General features: G+C 44.0%; 1 protein-coding gene across 9 annotated transcripts in view; it reads left to right on the top strand.

Annotated features, from left to right (window-relative positions):
- Positions 1-15,180: 15,180 nt before the first annotated feature.
- CWF19L2 (CWF19 like cell cycle control factor 2) overlaps positions 15,181-19,758 on the top strand; it is a 120,704-nt gene continuing 116,126 nt past the window's right edge. For all 9 annotated transcript variants that reach the window (XR_010883199.1, XM_067289913.1, XM_067289901.1 and 6 more), the window contains exon 1: positions 15,181-15,268. Coding sequence is in view for 8 of the 9 variants with exons in the window: in XM_067289913.1 (XP_067146014.1) it covers positions 15,185-15,268 (84 nt within the window). In the remaining variant the exon portion in view is untranslated. The remainder of the gene's footprint in view (positions 15,269-19,758) is intronic.

Raw genomic sequence — 19,758 nt, 5'->3', positions numbered from 1 at the left:
AGAGGATTGTGTTATTGCAACTCAGAAGTGGAACAGAGAAAAGAAGATAATTTTATAGCATTTTACTGTTCTCTTCTGCCAAATATCCACCCTTTTCTTGGTTCTTAAAGGGCGGGTTTTATCCATTTCAATCAATCACAAGGTTGCTACAAAGCCATGGTCTCCAAACATCACTGTCTCATGGGCCAAAAAAGTGAATAAGTAATGTGTTGTTGGCAATATTGTACTTTGCTCTTCATCCCTGTCTTGCTTGGACTGCAGTGACCATAGATTTTTGTGCTTGCAAAGTGGTCTGCGTAATTCTGTGGCCAGCATGTTTTGCCAGCAAAACCACAGCTGGGAGGAGATGATGTTAAATTATGTTGGTTATTAGGAGTCCTCATAATACAAATGTGTAACCTTCTCCTAATGCTCCAATGCATCCCTGCCTTAAGGAAACTTATAGGACAGCCACAGATTTTCCTGTTCTGCTGAAACTCGGGGCTATCTAAACAATTAGGTTTTGGGTTCTCTCATATTACCTGAACAGTTCAAAATGGCTTCAGTGGGAGTCAGGGATCTCTACCACTTTGCACAGAACAGGCTACCTCTTTCTGCTTGTTGGATGACAGGAGGTGACAAGTAACACATACTGAAGCTGTCCAGAGCATGGACTAAGAACATCTTCCTCCCTGGGCCCCTCTGCCAACAGCAGCTGGGTGCAGAGAAATCACAGTTCTTCTTCTGTTCAAGGAAGAAGGGACTTCCTTTCAGCAGCCTGACCATGACAGATCGAGTTGTATCCCCTGCAGCAGACCCCCCTCAGATCCCTGACCTGTCTTAATCAGTTGTAAGGCATGTCAAGTTCAGGCTGTTTCTTGTATAATACAATAAGCCTATAAAGGTTGGGTGTAGCTTGATTTGCTGTCTACAGGGAATCCTAGAGAAAGGGAAGAAAGGTGGGGAAGGGGGCACTGACTGATAGACCCTACAGAAAAAATTATTTTGGAAGAGGGACCAACAAAGCAATTGTTTCACACGCTGTTACTAGGGATATTCCAAGTGCTGAGAAAGTATAAAAGAGCAAAATAGATTATGGTAGTAGGAATGCTAATGAGAAGGAGGGAGAGCTGTGATTAACAGTAGGCAAGTGTGTTTTAAAGAAGGTATCTGCAGAGGCTCTGTCAAAGATCCAAAGCTTGATGAGCAGAAGGAGCCAGCAAGATGGAAACATCTAAAACATTGTCCTATGGCTAATGGGCACCTTGTCTTTGTGCTTGAGAAGCCGCGAGCTAGGGATTGGAAATGAGGAAGTTGTTGGTCAGGGCGTGATGAGTAAGACTGAACATATGTTACTGAGACTCTTCTTGCCCAACATGGGTAACAAAGGGGAGGCAGAAGAGGAAAAGGAGATGGGAATGAAAACTGTGAGTTAGAGACAGGAACAGATGAGAGACCAGCTTGTATAGAGGAAAGGCAGAGAGCAGAAACAGTGAAATAATGCTAATGGGTGGTGGAGGGTGCTACAGAATGCCTTAGGGTCAGGCATAGAATCATAGAAAAAAATCAGGTTGGAAAGGACCCCTGGAGTGATGTAGTTCAACTTACTGCTCAAACCAGGGTTATTTGCCAAGTTAGAGCAGGTTGCTCAGGGCTTTGTGCAAGCGACTTTTTAAAATTTTCAGGGAACATGATTCTGCAACTTCTGTGGGCATTTCTCCACTGATCTTGATGCAGGCCAAGGGGTTTTCTTGATAGTGCTGATTACCAGTAAGAAATGTCTTCCATGGAGGCCTTTGGATTACTAGTTCCTAATGTAATCCACACAGCTCAAAGAAAGTATATCCTGTTACTTTACAATATATCCTAAAGGGTGGCTGGTGTTAGCCATTGTGAAGATGTTTCAGTACCCTTGTTTGAAGACCAGAGTGGAGTGTAATAACTGGATGTTAGCCATCTACACTGAAGTCACCCTTAACTCAAACAATGTTAAAGGAGAAACAAATGTAAGTGTTTGTTTACTAAATCTAAACAATGAAGACATTAATGCCAGAAGGAAAAAAAAACACTTTTGATGCACTTTCCCAGATTTAGATCTGAAAGATTTCTGTGTTCCTATCTGGGAGGCGTTTACCTCACTTGTGTGGACCCACTTGAGTTCTGAATTTTCCTTTTGAGGAAAGAATCATGAAGAACAGTGCTAGCTTTTATGCCCTAAATCTTACCTGGGACTTACTTTGTTGCTCATTCAAATCTCTCTCCCTTTACTCATTGAACTTTTATTTTTTTGATTTCCCTAACTCCAGTATATGGTAGTTTTAAAACTTGTTCCTCTGGGCTATTGTCTCTTTTCATGCCTTGGAAATGAAGATGTCCTTTTCTTATACCATCTCCTTTCTTTGACTGAACTATTAGAGAAAATATGAAGCTTTTACATATGCTGAACCTTATATTCCATATAAATACAAATACAGATGTGCTTCATGCATACAAGTAAGATTAAAGCATGTATCTCATTACTGGCTCAACTGAGATAGCTAATTTCTATCATGTCTGCTTTGATACTGGATATAAGGTCACTAACTTCCAACTCAGTCTTTAAAGAGATAGTGGAGGAAGTGAGGAAGTTGCTTTAATATATTAAGAGATGGAAGAGCAGAGAGATCATAAGAACAGGTTATGGGGAAGAGCTTGGTAAAAAGCAACTAAAGCTTAATAGCAATAAAGCATGACAGCGGAGGCTAGTAGTAATCACTTACATGGCATGATCCCAATGAGAACAATTAAAGTAAATGTCTATCAGAGGTATTAAATATAGGCTAGAACATAGCAATCAGTTTGAGTGATAGCAGGCTGCTGGTGTGCATACAAGATGAAGAGAACTTCTGAAAAACAAAACAGAAAGTCACTTTCCTACATAAGTCTTCCCTGAGCAGGGCTCAGGTGTGCTCCATATAAAGCAAATGGCAATTAATGTGTTTGGGGAACCATGTGCCAGAAATTAATGTCATTACAGCTGTCATTGCATACAGCAAATGTTTTGAATTATTCAAAGTATTTCCCTGACAAAGTATGAGAAATACTGGGTGGATGGGGAACAATCCCAAGCACTTATATAATGAGAGGTTTAGAGTGACAACATTCCTCCATACATCAGGAGATTTTCAGATCTGCTGGAATCTGGATGAATTTTAGTTTCAGAATTTCATGTCAGATCAATTAGACCAGTAAATATCACAGGAACAGTTCCCATTTGCAAAGGGGAAACAGTAAAGATTTGTATAGAAATACTGAAGAGGATTAACAGTTACTGTCTCTAGTGTGCTTGGTCTTGTGTATTCTTCTTGCTGTTACAATTAAGGATTTCTTGTCATTGCTTTTTATGTGTGTCACTATGGTTTTCTATAATTTATTGGGGAGAAAAGAGGGAAAGACATTTCATTTATTATTGTAAATCTCTTATGTGTGCTAATGCACTTTGTTTACAGGTTGGGGGTTGACCTGCTGGAAAGCAGCTCTGTGGAGAAGGACCTGGGAGTGCTGGTGGACACCAAGTTAAGCATGAGGCAGCAATGTGCCCTTGTGGCCAAGAAGGCCAATGGTATCCTGGGCTGCATGAGGAAGAGTGTTGCCAGCAGGTCGAGGGAGGTGATCCTCCCCCTCCACTCAGCCCTGGTGAGGCCACATCTGGAGTTGCTGTTGTCAGTGTAATCACTTCACATAGAATCACAGAATGGTTGAGGTTGGAAGGGACCTCTGGAAATTACCTATTCCAACCCCCCTGCTCAAGCAGGGTCACCTAGAGCACATTGCACAGGATTGCATCCAGGTGGGTTTTGAATATCTCCATAGAAGGAGACTCCACAACCTCTCTGGGCAACCTGTTCCAGTGCTCTGTCACCCTCACAGTGAAAAAGTTTTTCCTCATGTTCAGATGGAAGTGTCTGTGTTTCAGTTTGTGCCCGTTGCCTCGCGTCCAGTCGCTCGGCACCACTGAAAAGAGTCTGGTCCCATCCTCTTGACACCCTCCCTTCAGATACTTGTACACGTTAATAAGATCTCCTCTCAGCCTTCTCTTCTCCAAGCTAAACAGGCCCAGCTCTCTCAGCCTTTCCTCATAAGAGAGATGCTCCAGTCCCCTAATCATCTTTGTAGCCTTTCGCTGGACTTGCTCCAGTAGTGCCACATCCCTCTTGTACTGGGGAGCCCAGAACTGGATGCATTACTCCAGATGTCATCCCCTCGGAGAAGGCTATCAGATTGGTTAAGCAGGATTTCCCCTTGGTGAAGCCATGCTGACTACTCCTGATCACCTTCTTATCCTTCACATGCTTGCAGATGGCCTCCAGGATGAGCTGTTCCATCATTTTTCCAGGGATTGAGATGAGGCTGACTGGCCTGTAGTTTCCTGGGTCCTCCTTCTTGCCCTTTTTGAAGGCTGGAGTGACATTGGCTTTCTTCCAGTCCTCAGGCACCTCTCCTGTTCTCCATGACCTTTCAAAGATGATGGAGAGTGACCTAGCAATGACATCCGCCAGCTCCCTCAGCACTCGTGGGTGCATCCCATCGGGGCCCATGGACTTGTGGATGTCCAGTTTGCCTAAATCATCTCTAACCCAATTCTCCTCAACCAAGGGAAAGTCTTCCTTTGTCCAGACTTTATCTATGGTTTCTAGGATCTGGGATTCTTGAGGGCTGGCCTGAGCAGAAAAGACTGAAGCAAAGAAGGCATTCAGTAAATCTGCTTTCTCTGTATCATTTGTCACCAGGGTCCCTGCCCCATTCAGCAGCAAGACCACATTCTCCCTAGTCTTCTTTTTGTTACTGATGTATTTGAAGAAGCCCTTCTTGCTGTCCTTGACATCCCTTGCCAGATTCAGTTCCAAATGGGCCTTGGCCTTCCTAGTCACATCCCTGCATACTCACACAATGTTCCTATAATGCTCCCAAGTGGCCTGTCCCTGCTTCCATCTTCTGTGCACTTCCTTCTTCTGTTTGAGTTTTGCCAGGAGCTCCTTGTTCATCCATGCAGGTTTCCTGCCCCCTTTGCTTGACTTCCTGCTCATTGGGATGCTTCAATCTTGAGCTTGGAGGAAGCGATGCTTGAACATTAACCAACTCTCTTGGACCCCCCTTCCTTCTAGGGCCCTAACCCATGAGATTCTTCCAAGAAGGTCCCTGAAGAGGCCAAAATTTGCTCTCCTGAAGTCCAGTGTTTTGATCATACTTTTTGTCCTGACATTTTTCCTGTCAACCATTGCTTTGACTTTGAAGAGCTGAGGAGAAATAAGGAGGAAGCTAGTAACAACCTAGTGTGATTTCTTGTCCTGTCTGTTTGTTTCTCTCTTTCACTTCCTTTTCCTCAACTTCCAATAAATAAGATGGTTCAAGCATTTTATTTTAGGACTTTTTCAGAAGACCCTGGGGGTTGATGGAGAGTTGCCCCTTTGACTCTGTAAGCCTTGAGAAAGGTGTCTTGGCAAGCAGGGCTGGACGTGCCAGGTCTGATATGGCCTGAGAGAAGAGTGGATGTGCCTGTATGCCTGCAGGTATCAAGATGTCCCTGTGGGCGGTCATATGAAAACACATCTGGGAACCTGAGGGATCAGGGATGCAGCAAAGACTGTTTGATGAGACAGGAAACTTGGCTCTCTCCCTTGGCCAGGCTTTGTGTATGCTTTACCGTTACAAAGCTGCAACCCCAATGACAGCAGTAGCTTTTCTTTTGATTTTACAAAAGCAAAGAAAAGAGATTTTCAATTCACAAAAAAACAAGGTGGAGAGATGCGTCATTACAATATTACTAAGTAAATCTCTCCAGTGCAGAAATTCTCTTTATTATCACTTTAGCCTTATGGTAAGCTGACCTTTGTTGTAAAACTAATAATACCCTTTATCTAAGAAACAAAAAGAATGTCAATCTTCTGTCACAGCAATCAACCATATCAAATGATATATTTATTTGTAACTGTGATTTTGTCTTATATTCCCATTAAGATTTAAAGGAAAACTGTATTGAAATGAAGCGTAAGAGAGTAGAATAAATTCATATGGAACATAATTTTATAAATGATCTTGTGCGCCTTCATGTGCTGTCTTGTTTGGAATTTAAATCAAAACTGAAATAGTGACTCTAAATCCGGAGTTTAAAAATTATTAACACTGAAAAATAGCTTATAGTCTGTTGCTGAGCCATCCTGTTTCCTCAGCTTGTTCACTTCTGATGCCTTCTGCAAAGCAGAAGATGGAGAAGCACATTTCTCATCACACTCTAGCTGCTCATACACACATCAGTCCTTAATGTCAGACTCCTCATACCCTTGGATGAGTTCAAAATATGAAACCTCAGCCTGAGAACTGCTGAGGCATTCATCTCAGGGAGGCAGGCAGAGTCCTTTGCAGTGCTCTGCAGCTCTCTTCAGCAATCATTCAAGTTGCAATCTGACAATATCTAAAGCTCTGTTAGAATGATATAGTGATTCCTGCACTCCTATTATTAAAAGGCAAATCCTGTTTTCGGGTTTCCATTTTTAAAGCTCCCCAGCATTTCACACTGTCTTATTCTCGTAGTTAAAGATGGCGAGGATGAGAGAGAGAGGAGGAGTCGTTCATTCTTTTTTTTTTTCCATTGGTTCTTGTTTAGTTGCTGAAAGTAGTTTTCACAATATACAGTCTTGTTACATTCTTTGGTGCTCTCTAAATCTAGCACCACAAATCTGCCTCTTTTTCTCTCTCTCTTTTTTTTTTTTCAAATCCATCTTCTGTGGACAACATCCCTGTCTGAGGACCAGTTTGTGTGCTGTCCCTCTTTTCAGCTTGATTAATGTAAATGTTTCTTCTCTCTGGCCTTATGGCCTAGAACTCTCCCCCACATCAGACTACCTAATACGCCACTACTAAAATAATTTCTTGACTCACCAGGCAAGTAATGACCTGCCTGAGTTGCTTGAAAATCCTAATATGTGATATTTCCCATTCAAATACTCTCCTCAGATTATGTGCCTCTCAGTACAGGACTTTATGCAATATTTTCCATATTGGCATTTTTTATTTCTAACCATCTTGTTTCACAGTTCTTTTTTAACAGGGTGTGGCTTTTAAAAGGATATGGGCCATCCTGGGGAGGGCTTTGTGAGAAGGAATCACGTGAGATGCTGAACTCTTGAGCTTCAAGGGAAAGGCTGTACCTCATCATCAGTTCTGCAGTCCTCCAAAAGGTTGGATTACTCACCAGCCTCAAAACTGCACAAATGCTGATCACTTGTTGCAGAGGTGATGAGTTCTTCAACTGTCTATCTGTTTTAGGCATCCACAGAAGGAAAGGCATAACCAAGGGTTTGGCTTCCAGAGAGCTTAAAGGAATTAATCTTATAGTTTACTGATCAAGTTTTAAACCTACAGCTTTTCAGATGATAGAAATTTTCAGTTCCTGAAAAATAGGCCTTTTTAGGCATCTCAACTGGGCAGTTTTGACACAAGGCCCTGTAGTAAGTGTCTTGTCTGGTAACTAGCCTGCTGATGTTTTTAACTGATAATAACTCTTTTTAATTGCTAATCTAATGATTTCTGCTGTGTCTACTCCCTTTATTTCTCGCTTTTCTCACTCTGCATCCCACATATGAAGGAAGAAGTATGAGATGATGCTTTATTTAGAGTCCATCACTGCCTCTGCCTGGGGCAGCAGAACAAGAGGACATATTTTATCTGGCTCAATTGCATAGTTCTCTGTCTTCCTTCAGGTTGCTTCCTCTCAAGTTTGTCTTGAAGTTCAGTTACTGCAGAGGCACTGGAAACTATCATTGACATTCAGAGCACAGAAAATATTTTTGAGTTCTCCAACCAGTCTAAAATCTTCTTTAATTAAAGTGAAATGAATTAGATTCTCTTGCAGTAAGAAAGCTCTCTATTCTGGCCCTAGTAGTACTGGGATTTATAGAAAGAGCCTTAGGTGATGCCTTAAAAGGCAAACTAGTGGAATGTGGGTTCTGGTAATTAGTTTGGTTTAATAACTTCTATGGCACTGGCAGAAGAGGGCAGTCACCTGCAACTTTTACACCATGTTTGGGCCTAAAGGCACTGCATATTACAAACCTCCCATTTGGAGGCCAGAAAAAGCCTGGTCACCATGCGACATTCCTGTCAGAACACAAAGATTTGATGTTTTCTAGCTAAGTGCTGCAGGTGCTTCTGATGGCACCTAAAATCTGAGAGGAATGCAGGAATCCTTCCACTAGGATTTACTTGGCTTTTTTCACAATTATGGCAGACCGGAGGAAAACTTCTATTGCAGCACTTTTCCCTCTGCTTCCTCACCAAGTAACATTGCCTCCTCATCCAGGTTAATTTAAGCCTGAGACAAAGAAACACAGTTTCTAAGTGAGTCAGAGCATCACATTGTCTGTATTCAATGAAAATTAAATGAAAAGAGACCAAGTTGCTTACTAAGATAGCTCTAGCTGTTACCACCTCATTCTGCATTGCAAACATGTTTAGTGGAAGTAGTGATTTACCATACCACTCATTAAAGCAGAACTTTTCCTCGCACGAATGGTTCTTGTGTCAGGGCATAGGAGGCATATTTCTGAGCATGGGCTTGAAATTTATTTCTTGTTTTTACTGTAAAAGACCTCTACCTCTTCTTTCTGGGGCAGTGCTATTAACAAGCCCTAGTAACAAAGTATGTTTTTCTATCATGCACTTTCCTTGGGTCTCAGCCTGTGTGGGACAAGAAGGTAGATTAGAAGGTGATCTACAATAAGACACTTTCACACTAATTCTTCTTAATGAAGCAATGCTGATCATGAAGATTTAGCTTATCTGTCTGTCTTGAGTTAGAGGAATTACCATGATTAGTTCTATTTTTTTTCTGTTGATATCTCAGCGACTAAACAACACAAACACTAAGTCTGGCAATTCATAACACTATTCCTGTTCTCTCCCATTCTGTGTTACAAAACCTGAAAGACATGGAACCAGCTTGTAGGCCACAGTTATTTTTATCACACCGTGATCCCTAGTAGAAGGGGCTCTTCTCTCTCCTCTGCACTTCCTAAATAATCTCAGTTGGGTCAATCAGCTTGGTCAGGCCCACATGCCAGGTAGATTTCTGGGGGATCAGACAGGAGAAAACACAGGGGCAGAAGTTACTTTTTCACCCATCTGCCCTGTTTAATCTATGCTTGGCTTTATAAGGCATAAAGTCATTACCGCTATGTGATTGATACTTTTCTGAATCTACCAACCAGGCAGAATCCCCTGCTGGTACGTGAGTATTTCTGCCTGTTGCCGGTGTCAGCAACTCCATAGGAGGCTTCTGTCTTTCTGTGCGAAGCCTGAAACCACATCACAGAGGAATATTGGGTGAATCTTGACTAGGAAAAATACCATGTTTGGTTTTTGCCACTCTAAATCTCCAAGGCCAAAGCAGGCCAAAGCATACACTAAAAGAAATCCAAGGTCCTCACACTCTGTGGTTTCTTTTCTGACTTGATGGTATTTGACACCACGCTATATGCTTGAGGACAGGCTTACTTGGTGTTGCCTGTGTGTTTCCAAAAGCAGGGCCCTGGAGGGTAATTTGGTCTTGAAAATGAGATGAGTGGCCAGATAACCTGAATAGTGTTACCCTCTGCAGAGGATTTGTTGTCAAGAACTGCGCCAAAGTCTGTGGCTTGGGATGTCAGGCACATTACTCAGACAGCAGTTACAGCCATTTCTGGGTCAAGGACTGAGACAAGGATTGGGTATGAAATTGCCCTTCCCTCTTAACACAATGCTGTAAAATAAATAAATATGAAAACCAATTCCAGGAATTGTGGGGTGAAAATTGGAGAGGAGCAAATTGCTTGAGCTGCTGCCAAAAGAGACAACTATGGACATTCTTTGTGGCAGTCAAATTCTCTTTACAATTATCGTTACAGTGCTGTAGTGCCTTGGAGCCCTTCCCATGGAGCAAGACCTCACTGGTCTCAATAATTCTTTTCAGTGAGCGTTCTCCATTTCATTAGAGAAAGCATTTCCAGCCATACCCCCATCCTTACAGGTGTTTTGAATCTCTATTGCAATGAAGGAGAGACTCTCCTATGACACCTCCACACCATGAGCCTACCCAGGGGTACAGCATTGGTTTTCTTCAGTGTTTCCTGGTTGCTGGCCATGAGAAGTGCGCAAAGGAAAACACAGCAGGAGAAAAGGGCAAAGGCAGCCCCTTGATCTTTGGGAGATAGCAGCTGATGGGAAAGAGCAGCAGTAGCCACAGTCTGTGGTTTCTAAGTTCAAAGTGTTTACAGCATCAGTTTAAGGTACTGCTGCTCCTGTAACTAACTGGCTGATGGAGCTGTCTATGGGACTAGGCTACAACCTGGTTTATGGAACTGATCTAGCTTTAAAAAACAAAGTTAGGCTTTTTAATCTCAGTGTAAAAACAAAACAAACAAACTGCACTGAATTGACACTCTGCCTTTGAGTTATTGCACTGATCTGATGCATAAAGACTGATAAACTAAAGCCCTAGGTTTTCATTCCTGCCCCTGCTATGTGATTTGAGTTAGTGTTTATGTCTCCTTATGGAAACAGTTGATTCCAAGTGCCTGTCATGTGCACCTGTGGACCTCTCCAAGCTGAGCAGGCAATAGAAAAGACTTATCCTTTTCCCTCAAAGAGAAGATTTTTAAAAAGGTGTAAAGCAAAAGTAAAGCAAAAGACAGGGCGGGCAAACAGGTGGCTACAAAAACTTGTCTTTTCTGGATAAAATAAATGTTATTACTGTCGTGTGCTACCCATACACTAAAAACTTTATTTTCAACTCCCCAAAAGAAGAAAAAAACATACAAAAGCCCCACAAGAAATGTACTGAACAAATTATCATTTCACATGTATAACAGTACCATTTGCACTTCTATAGGTTCCTCTCAAAACATTTGTTAGTCGCTAGCTGTCGCTAGAGAATTTCCCACATGAACAGTTCTTACTATTACAGTCATGAACCTGAGGTGGGGAGAGAGAAAATGGATGTGTTTCTAAACCTCATTCCCTCGGTCTTTCTAACTATTGTTGAAGAGGTAACTTGTTTTCAAAGTAGCTGAGCAGATTAACAAAATAACAGTTGCTTAGGGGCAGACAACACATGCTTTGCTACTGAATATGGAAGGATGGGTGAAATCATTCTTCGATCCACCACAGTCTCCTCATTCATCTTCATTGTAAACCGAGTTCTCATTTCCAAGGCAGGCTGCCAGTATCATCAATGTCACAGCGGCTCTTTTGTTGCTGCTGGGACCACTCTTTTTGATGGACAGTAGAAATTTGTCTGGTTTTTCAATTCTGGTCCTCACTGCACAGTTCAGGCATGAGAAACTAATAACCTGGACATTGCTACTGCATTGATTTTCGGGCAATGTATTCTATCATTTTATGGCACTGAGCTAGACACTGTTGCTTTCATTCTCTGCTGAGGAAATTTAGTAACATTTCTATGAAAGAAAAACACTTTTTTCCATAAAAAAGTATTTCCATTTTTCTGTACTTTTTTCATTCTTTGTTCTTTACTGTAATTTCTCAAGTGACTGCATTTTTTTATTTCTTAACTGAGCCATTGAAAATTTCCATCCCAGTTTAAGTGATCTCTCAGAATCTAATCTAAATGACTACCCAGCAGTAGAAATGGCAACTGAAACCCAGGTGGTTTGAAAAATGAACAGAATGAGAACTGACTGAAGGTAAGTCCATCTTGACTTGTGTGTACCTGCCTTCCATCCTCTCCCCAGCATCCTGTTGGATATTGAGCTTATTTAGTATGAGCACTTCAGAATGTGGTGCTAAAATCCAGATAACAATCTCCCCATAGCAGTAAGCTGGATTTATCCATTACCTTGCAGCTTCAACACTGCAGTAAAAAAAGTTTTGTACTCTCAAAGAACTCCTTTGCCTAGTGAAACACTGGCTTTTGTTTAAAGAAAACTGTACAGAATCACATTGAGTGGAGAGGACTTTTCCAGACTTTTTCATATAAAAATAACACATCAAATGGAGCCCTAAAGGCAAGCAGTGAAGGTTAGCAGCATGGAGTCATTATAGCACAGGTCAGTTGGAGAACCACCCGGTTGACCATGCAGCTTCTTTCAGGGAAAGTGTAAAATGTGTTGTTACATGGGGAATGGTAATTCAGTCTGCAAGGTCAGTGCCTCCTGGTAGGAGTTCAGCAAAGACCAGTAACTCTGGACCATTATTGTTTTATTAATACGTTTAATTTTGGCAGTGGGAATAAGATGACTGAGCAGAGGTGTCCTGCTGACCATTAGAAGTGGTATACCAAAGACATGTTCTCTAAGTTCACTGCAGATTTCTGAGCATGTGAATGGGTTTCAGAAATACTAATATGTTAAAATAAATGAGACTAAAGTTTCATTTTAGTCTGCTTCCTCTGAGAAGACTCTTTTCTTGGATGAGGAGAGGAAGTGAGATAAAATGATGTCATCCGTTTCCTAACTGTTGACCCTATATATTAAAGTCATCCCTCAAAAATTACAAGATGACAGAATAATCATATCTTAAAAATAACTTTAAAATGTTAATTGCTTTTCAGTTTTTGACCTTCTAGAGTGCATTTGGAGAAGAGAAGGCTGAGAGGAGATCTTATCAATGTGTACAAGTATCTGAAGGGAGGGCGTTGAGAGGATGGAGCCAGACTCTTTTCACTGGTGCCCAGTGACAGGACGTGAGGCAACAGGCACAAACTGAAACACAGACAATTCCATCTGAACATGAGGAAAAACTTCTTCACTGTGAGGGTGACAGAGCACTGGAACAGGTTGCCCAGAGAGGTTGTGTAGTCTCCTTCTCTGGAGCTATTCAAAACCCGCCTGGATGCAAACCTGTGCAACATGCTCTAGGTGACCTTGCTTGAGCAGGGGGGGTTGGACTAGATGATCTCCAGAGGTCCCTTCCAACCTCAGCGATTCTGTGATTCTGTGATTCTGTATCATGGTTTCTCCTCTAAAATCACGAGCATTGGGAACTTGTATTTAAATGAAAACTTACAGTATTGCCTTATTATGTGATGCAGAGGATTATGAATATCAAGAATAATACCAAATATTGCAAAAGCTTACACACTACTTTAAGATCTTGTCTTTGTCTGTAACTTGGGGTTGTGGAAAACACATTTTCTGTTCTGACTCCAGCTACTGGTGGAAGAAGTTATTGTCCACAGCAGTTGCAAACCACACTTTTGTCATAGTTACCAGCCTTTCTCTTCTCATGCAGCTCTTCCAAACACTCTCTAAATTGATTCAGTCGGAACTAGTTGAGTCAGCTCATGGACTAACAATTTGCTGTTTAGCTTAAATATAAGCCCATTAAGCCAATATACCTGACTGTGCATGAAGTGAATTAGGGAGTACCCACCTGAACTGCTCTGCTGGCTGCCTGGAGGAAGTGGTAAAATCTGGGAGGGAAAAGAGCCAGTTTGTCAGTAAAAAGCACCCATCATGATGAGAAGAGGCTTTCCTTTCTGGGCCAGACCTGTGCTTTTCTTGCTTCTCCTTTCTCAACTGCAGTGCCCTTTGCTGTATAAAGCTAAGGAATGAGCATAGTGTTTGTCAAACCTGCTGGAATGTTTTGTGTATCCATCTATTTACTGCGTTAATTGCTTCCCAAAGGGGGCTGATGTGCTGCTTTTCCATGCAATGACTATTAAGCACTATCAGTTATGATTCTCTACCTAGTGGTGATCTATGACAGATTTTTCTTCAGAAGATGCTGCTAATTGTCATAGCATGAAGAGAACAAAGATGTAAATACGATTTACATGTTGAATACCACCATGGAGATGATTATTCAGTCACTGCTACCACTTTGAAAACATACTGTCCCATGCAAATAGCTAACAAATTACCCAGACATTTTGCTCAGACCTTAGCTCAAATTATATTACTATTATTTGGCAATTGTGATTACGTTTGGTGCTGCACACACAGTAATAATGCTCTGATATTGTCCCAGAGAAACTGTGTCAGATAAATATCTGCTTCACCTGAGATTTAGCAGCCCTGTGATATACTGTTGGCCAACTGCAACTTGTATGTGCTTGAACACATTTTTTTAAATTTCCTTCCTCCTCCTGTCCAGGCAGATATTGAGCATTGGCACCCTGCCAGTTATAAAAGCCATATGTTTGCATGGAAGCACCAAACTGGCTGCAAATGGAAGCGAAACTGGCTGGAAGATAGTGCTGAAGATGCATTGTGGCAATGGGGAGCATCAGGCACTGTGTGGAGTCTGGGGGAGTCTGTTAAGCCACATTTTTCCCTTGCACAGTTCTCGGTAGTCTTGGGTCCAGATGAGTAGCCTGGGGCTCAGGTAAAGTCATTTTGGTCATCAGCAAAGGCTAAGACTGGAATTTGGCATTCCCACACCAATACTGTGTGTTCATGGCCCTGTGAGTCAAGTGCCATAGGCACCCGCTAAGCTATTTGTGCCATGCCATGACATATTTGCCCTGACATTTACCTGGTAGGCGGTGGAAAGTCTTCTGGAAGCTGACACAAATTTTGTAGCTATGAGAGAAGCTGGGGAAACTTGGTCATGAGGTTGAATTTGTTAAGGCTGGATACCGGTGAGCCCAGAGGGCCCGAGAGCCGGCTCCCACCGAGAGCAGGGGTCCAAGCCCGCAGCGGCAGAGGGGCTGGGGGCAGCTGCGGGGAGGCCGTAGGCCTGGGCCAGCTAGTGCAGAGACCCGTTTGTGTGTGTGCATCCGTGACTAAGAGACGAGGGGATCCGTGGGTCCACACAGCGTGCGCGCTGGCCGTTCCAAACAGAGCTGCCCGTTTCTCCCAGGTGGCAAGTGGATTTGCGCTTCGAGGGCAGCACAGCACCCACGCACCAGCAGCCCACGTGGCCCTAACCTTCCCTGTGGAAACGTCCCGCCCGGCCCGTGGGCGGGCTGCCACCAGCACGCAGGCACAGCAGCGCTCTCGCGGGGGCGGTTTCACCTAGAAAGCCGCTTTTTATTCTTTTTTTGTTTGACCCTTCCTGCTGCCAGGGCCCTCGCCCCGCCTCCGGGTGCATCGCCCCGCCCCTCTCCCCGCCTCCGGGTGCATCGCCCCGCCCCTCGCCCCGCCCCTCGCCCCTCGCCCCGCCGCTGTTTACGACAGCGCCGTACGCACGGTGAGGCTGCCCGGCGGCTGCTTTACGGTGGGGCGCGGCCATGGCGTCGGGCCTGGAGAGCGAGGCGCAGCTGGCGGCGCGCAAGGAGCAGAGGCGGCGGGAGCGAGAGGCGCTGCTGGCGCAGGTGGGACCCCTGCCCTCCCCCCCGGCAGGCCCTCTCCCCCGGCAGGCCCTCTCCTCCCCCCGGGCAGGCCCGCTGCGGCGCTCCGGCGCGGCCCCGCGGCGAGGGGAGGCCTCCGCCGGCGGCCCTGTCCTGCCCGGGGAGGGGGGCTCGGCCCCGAGGCGGCCTGGCCTGGTCCCGATGGCCGGGGGCTCCTTGGGGAGACCCCCTTCTCCCCTAGGGAGAGCCCCGTGCCCCTCGGCCAAAAAGGACCGTATCACCGGGCAGTGACGAGAAGCAAGCAGGAACTTGCTTTTGATTGGCAGCAGCCTCATTATACGCTTTGCCGTTTACAGTGGTGTTGATCCATTCAGTATTTCACATATCATTTATGTGCGTCTTTTATTCAAAGACAATGTTGATAAGAAAAAAGGCAAGTCAGTGAACAGCAGCAGCTTTGCCAGAACACTTTTATTTGCTCTTTGAAATCAGAGAAGTTCATGAATATAAGAATAGTAAAAGAGTGTATTGTAGGACATTTGAAGGCTATGGAAAGCTCTGTGTAAGAAGTTAACTTAGAACACCTTGGATAACATATGGCACTGAATATCCTTGTTCCTCTCGATGACTTTCTTAATAAATAATATTGAAATGCAGCTCTTCAGAGATAAGTTTATTGCTTTGTGCTATAATGTATTGAACTATCCTGAAATTCTCATTTTATAGAAAGTCCAATCCAACTGGATTGTGATATTAAATATGCTACAATCTCTGGAAAAGGTCATGTGAATTTAGCTTTAACCTGTCAGCAGGTTCAATTAAGTCTCAGTTCAGGAAGACACAGTAAAGCTCAGAAATGAGGTTTGGTTGCAGTGGTGTTGAAAAATTCAACAGCAATGAAACAAAGCTGCTGTCAGAGAGGAAGAGGTTGAAGTGGCTCATGTGAGCACTTAGTCATGCAGAGGATGTGGGATAAGAGGAGGTAAAGGTATTTTGGCAGAGTTTGAGTTGATACTAGAAAGCACAATATATTGAGTATAGTGGCCTACTCTTCCACTGTTAGGATGTCTCAGAGTCCTTGATGGCATTGTAGCCTTGTAGGTCCTAACCCTCTATGTTCCACCATTCTTATAGGTTTGTATGCTGTTCATCATCTTTGTTGAAAGTATTAGAAAAAAAATACTTTGAGGTTTTAGGATGAAACTAAATCTAAATCCGTCCCCTCAGAAAAAGAAGACCAAATCAGAAAACAGACCAACCAAAAAACCTAATCTCCCCTTGATAGTACTCTTCCTGAAGTTTTATGCAGGAAAAAATTGCAAATGATAAATTGGTTGGGTTTTTTTGTTTGCGTCTCTCCTTCTTACTAGAGAAGGATAAACAGTCCTAAATTGAAAAAAAAAAAAGTATTTGTGAAGTTATGAACTCTTAAAGATGTTCATCTGTTCATTAAAATATGTATATTATCAATAACATCCATAAATGAGAATGGTTTAATGTTTTAAGTGTACTGACTTTCTCTGCTTCACTTAGACTAATTTGATTATGGTCAGATTGCCTGTTGCTAGAAAAGCATTGTTGCAGCACTTTTATCCTGGTGCATTTTCATCCTCTTTCTTGTAAGGCAAAAAAGAAATGGGCTTAGTTTGTCAGATTTACTGCGCTGTGTATGGCTTAAAAAAAGGAGTGAGAGGCTTGATGGAGGTTGGGAACACTGTGTGATAGGGTGGTAGAAGAGCAGTAACTTTTAACATGTGGCTAACATGTGGTCAAGATATTCATTTGATGTTTGAGGAGAGGAGCTGTGCTGGACCTCATAGTTGCAAGCAAGGAAAAACTGGTTGGAGATGTGAAAGTTGGGGGCAGCCTGGGCAGCAGGTGGAGTTCAGGATCCTGCAAGGAGGGAGCAGGACAAAAGGTAGGATTGCACCCCTGGACTTCAGGAGATCAGACTTGAGGATGTTCAGGGACCGGCTTGGAAGAATCTCATGGGCTATGACCGTGGAGGGGAGAGGGGTCCAAGAGAGCTCATTGATATTCAAGGATCACCTCCTCCAGGCTCAAGAATGGTTCATCCCAACAAGCAGGAAATTGAGTAAAGGTGGCAGGAGGCCTTCACGGATGAACAAGGAGCTATGGAAAAAACTCAAATATAAGGAAGAGTACAAGAGGTGGAAGCAGGGACAGGTGACCTGGAGGAATATAGAGATGGTGTCTGAGCACGCAGGGATGGGGTGAGGAGAGCCAAAGCGCATCTGGAGTTGAATCTGATGAGGGATGTGAAAGACAACAAGAAAGGCTTCTCCCAAGTACTTAAGCAGCAAGAGAAAGGCTAGGGGAAGTGTGGGCCTGCTGCTGAATGGGGCAGGGGCCCTGGTGACAAAGGACACAGAAAAGACTGAATGCCTTCTTCACCTCAGTCTTTTCTGGTAAGACTGGCCTTTGGGAATCTGAGGCCTCTGAGACCAGAGGGAAGGTCTGGAGAAAGGAGGACTTAGGAGAGGAGGATCAGGTTAGGGACCACTTTTAAACAAACTGGACATGCACAAGTGCATGGGCCATGATGGGATGCATCTGTGAGTGCTGAGGGAGCTGGCAGATGACATTGTGAGGCCAATCTTGATTATCCTTGAAAGGCCATGGCAACTGGGATAGGTTCCCGAGGCCTGGAAAAGAGGAAGTGTTGCTCCTATCTTTAGGAAGGGCAGGAAGGAGGATGTAGGAAACTACGGGCCGCTCAGGCTCACCTTGATCCGTGGGAAGGTGATGGAGGAACTAATCCTGGATACCATTTGCAGGCATGTGAAGGACAGGAAGGTGATCAGGAGTAGTCAGCATGGATTTCTGAGGGGAAATGGTGCCTAACCAAGACGATAGCCTTCTGTGATGAGATGACTGGCTTAGTGGATGAGAGGAGAGCAGTGGATGTTGTCTATCTTGACTTCAGTAAGTCTTTTGATACTGTCTCCGCTAACATCTTTATAGACAAGCTGATGAAGTGCAGGCTAGAGAAGTGGGCAGTGAGGTGGATTGAAAACTGTCTAAACGACTGGACTTAGAGGGTTGTAATCAGTGGCATGAAGTGTAGCTGGAGGCCAGTCACTCGTGGTGTCCCCCAGGGCTTCATCCTGGGGCCAGTACTGTTTAATATCTTCATTAATGGCCTGGGGCTGAATACATCCTCGGCAAGTTTTTAGATGACCCAAAGCTGGGAGGAGTGGCTGATATGCCAGATGGTTGTGCTGCCATTCAGAGAGACCTTGACACGCTGGAGAAAAGGGCTGATGGGAACCTCACGAAGTTCAGAGGGCAATGCCAAGTCCTGCACCTGGGGAGGAATAACCTGATGCACCAGAACTGGCCAGGGAGCAGCTTTGCAAAGAAGGGCCTGGGGTCCTGGTGGACAGCAAGTTGAATATGGGCCTGTGATGTGCTCTCGTGGCAATGGTGGCCAACAGCATCCTGAGCTGGATTAGGCTGAGTCTTGCCTGCAAATTGAGGGAGGTGATCCTTCCCCTCTCCTCAGCCTTGGTGAGGCCACACCTGGAGTGCTATGTCCGGTTCTGGGCTCTCAAGTACAAGAAAGACAGGGAGCTACTGGAGTGAGACAAGCAAAGAGTGACAAAGAGGATTAAGGAATGGGAGCATTTGTCATATAAGGAGAGTCTGAGTAGTTGGGACTGTTCAGCCTGCAGCAGAGAAGGCTCGGGGGTTGTCGCGGTCCGCGGGAGTGACGGGAATGAATCATACGCATTCACAGAATGCAGGTTCAATTCCATCTTTATTCAGCAATTTGCCTATTTTATAAGTACAAGTATTCGGCGCTCTGGCCCTTGATTTGTGGTTCATACAGATTATGTCACAGGTAGCCAATCATTGCACCGATCACGCACACAGCGGTCATGCCTTGTACCTTGCTGCTTGTTTAGCAAAGCTGTCTAGCCCTTAACCTTGGTTCCCACTGGCTTCTGCTAGTTTATCTGTACTTTCTCAGGATGTATCATTCCCAGCTGCACCAGTGTCCTTGGTAAACTACTTCAAAGCACATAGCAGCAGCTACAGTCTGAGGCCTAAGGCTTCAGCAAATTTAGCTACTTATGCTAAGCAAGTTGTGCTAAGCAACTAATCCTAAACAGTGTAGTTCCATACTCTATATTTCATATAGATTATTGTTCTGAAGTACCGCAAGGGCCCCAACACTTCCCCCTCTTCTTTCAAATAATAGATCAACCATTTTCTGTACCCGAGCTAGGATACATTGTAGTATACAAGGCCCACAAATCAATAGGAACATACCCACGATACCTATGGTAATCAGTTGTTTTAATCCTGCTGCCAACCAGGGCCCGATCCCCAGCCCCCGAAGCCACCCGTCAATCCCAAGGCCATTCTCCTGCTTCAGCTTATATAGCCCATTCTGAATGTTTCGTATACGCGCGTGGATTGATTGTGAATGGTCGGTAAGATTGAGACAACACATCCCCTCAAACTCGTCACACCCATGTCCATGAGCT

The sequence above is a fragment of the Apteryx mantelli genome, chromosome 1 (genome assembly GCF_036417845.1).
Source record: "Apteryx mantelli isolate bAptMan1 chromosome 1, bAptMan1.hap1, whole genome shotgun sequence".
Classification (NCBI taxonomy): Eukaryota; Metazoa; Chordata; class Aves; order Apterygiformes; family Apterygidae; genus Apteryx; species Apteryx mantelli.
The sequence above is the reverse complement of the archived record's forward strand: the minus strand, read 5'-3'. Positions and strand labels throughout refer to the sequence as shown.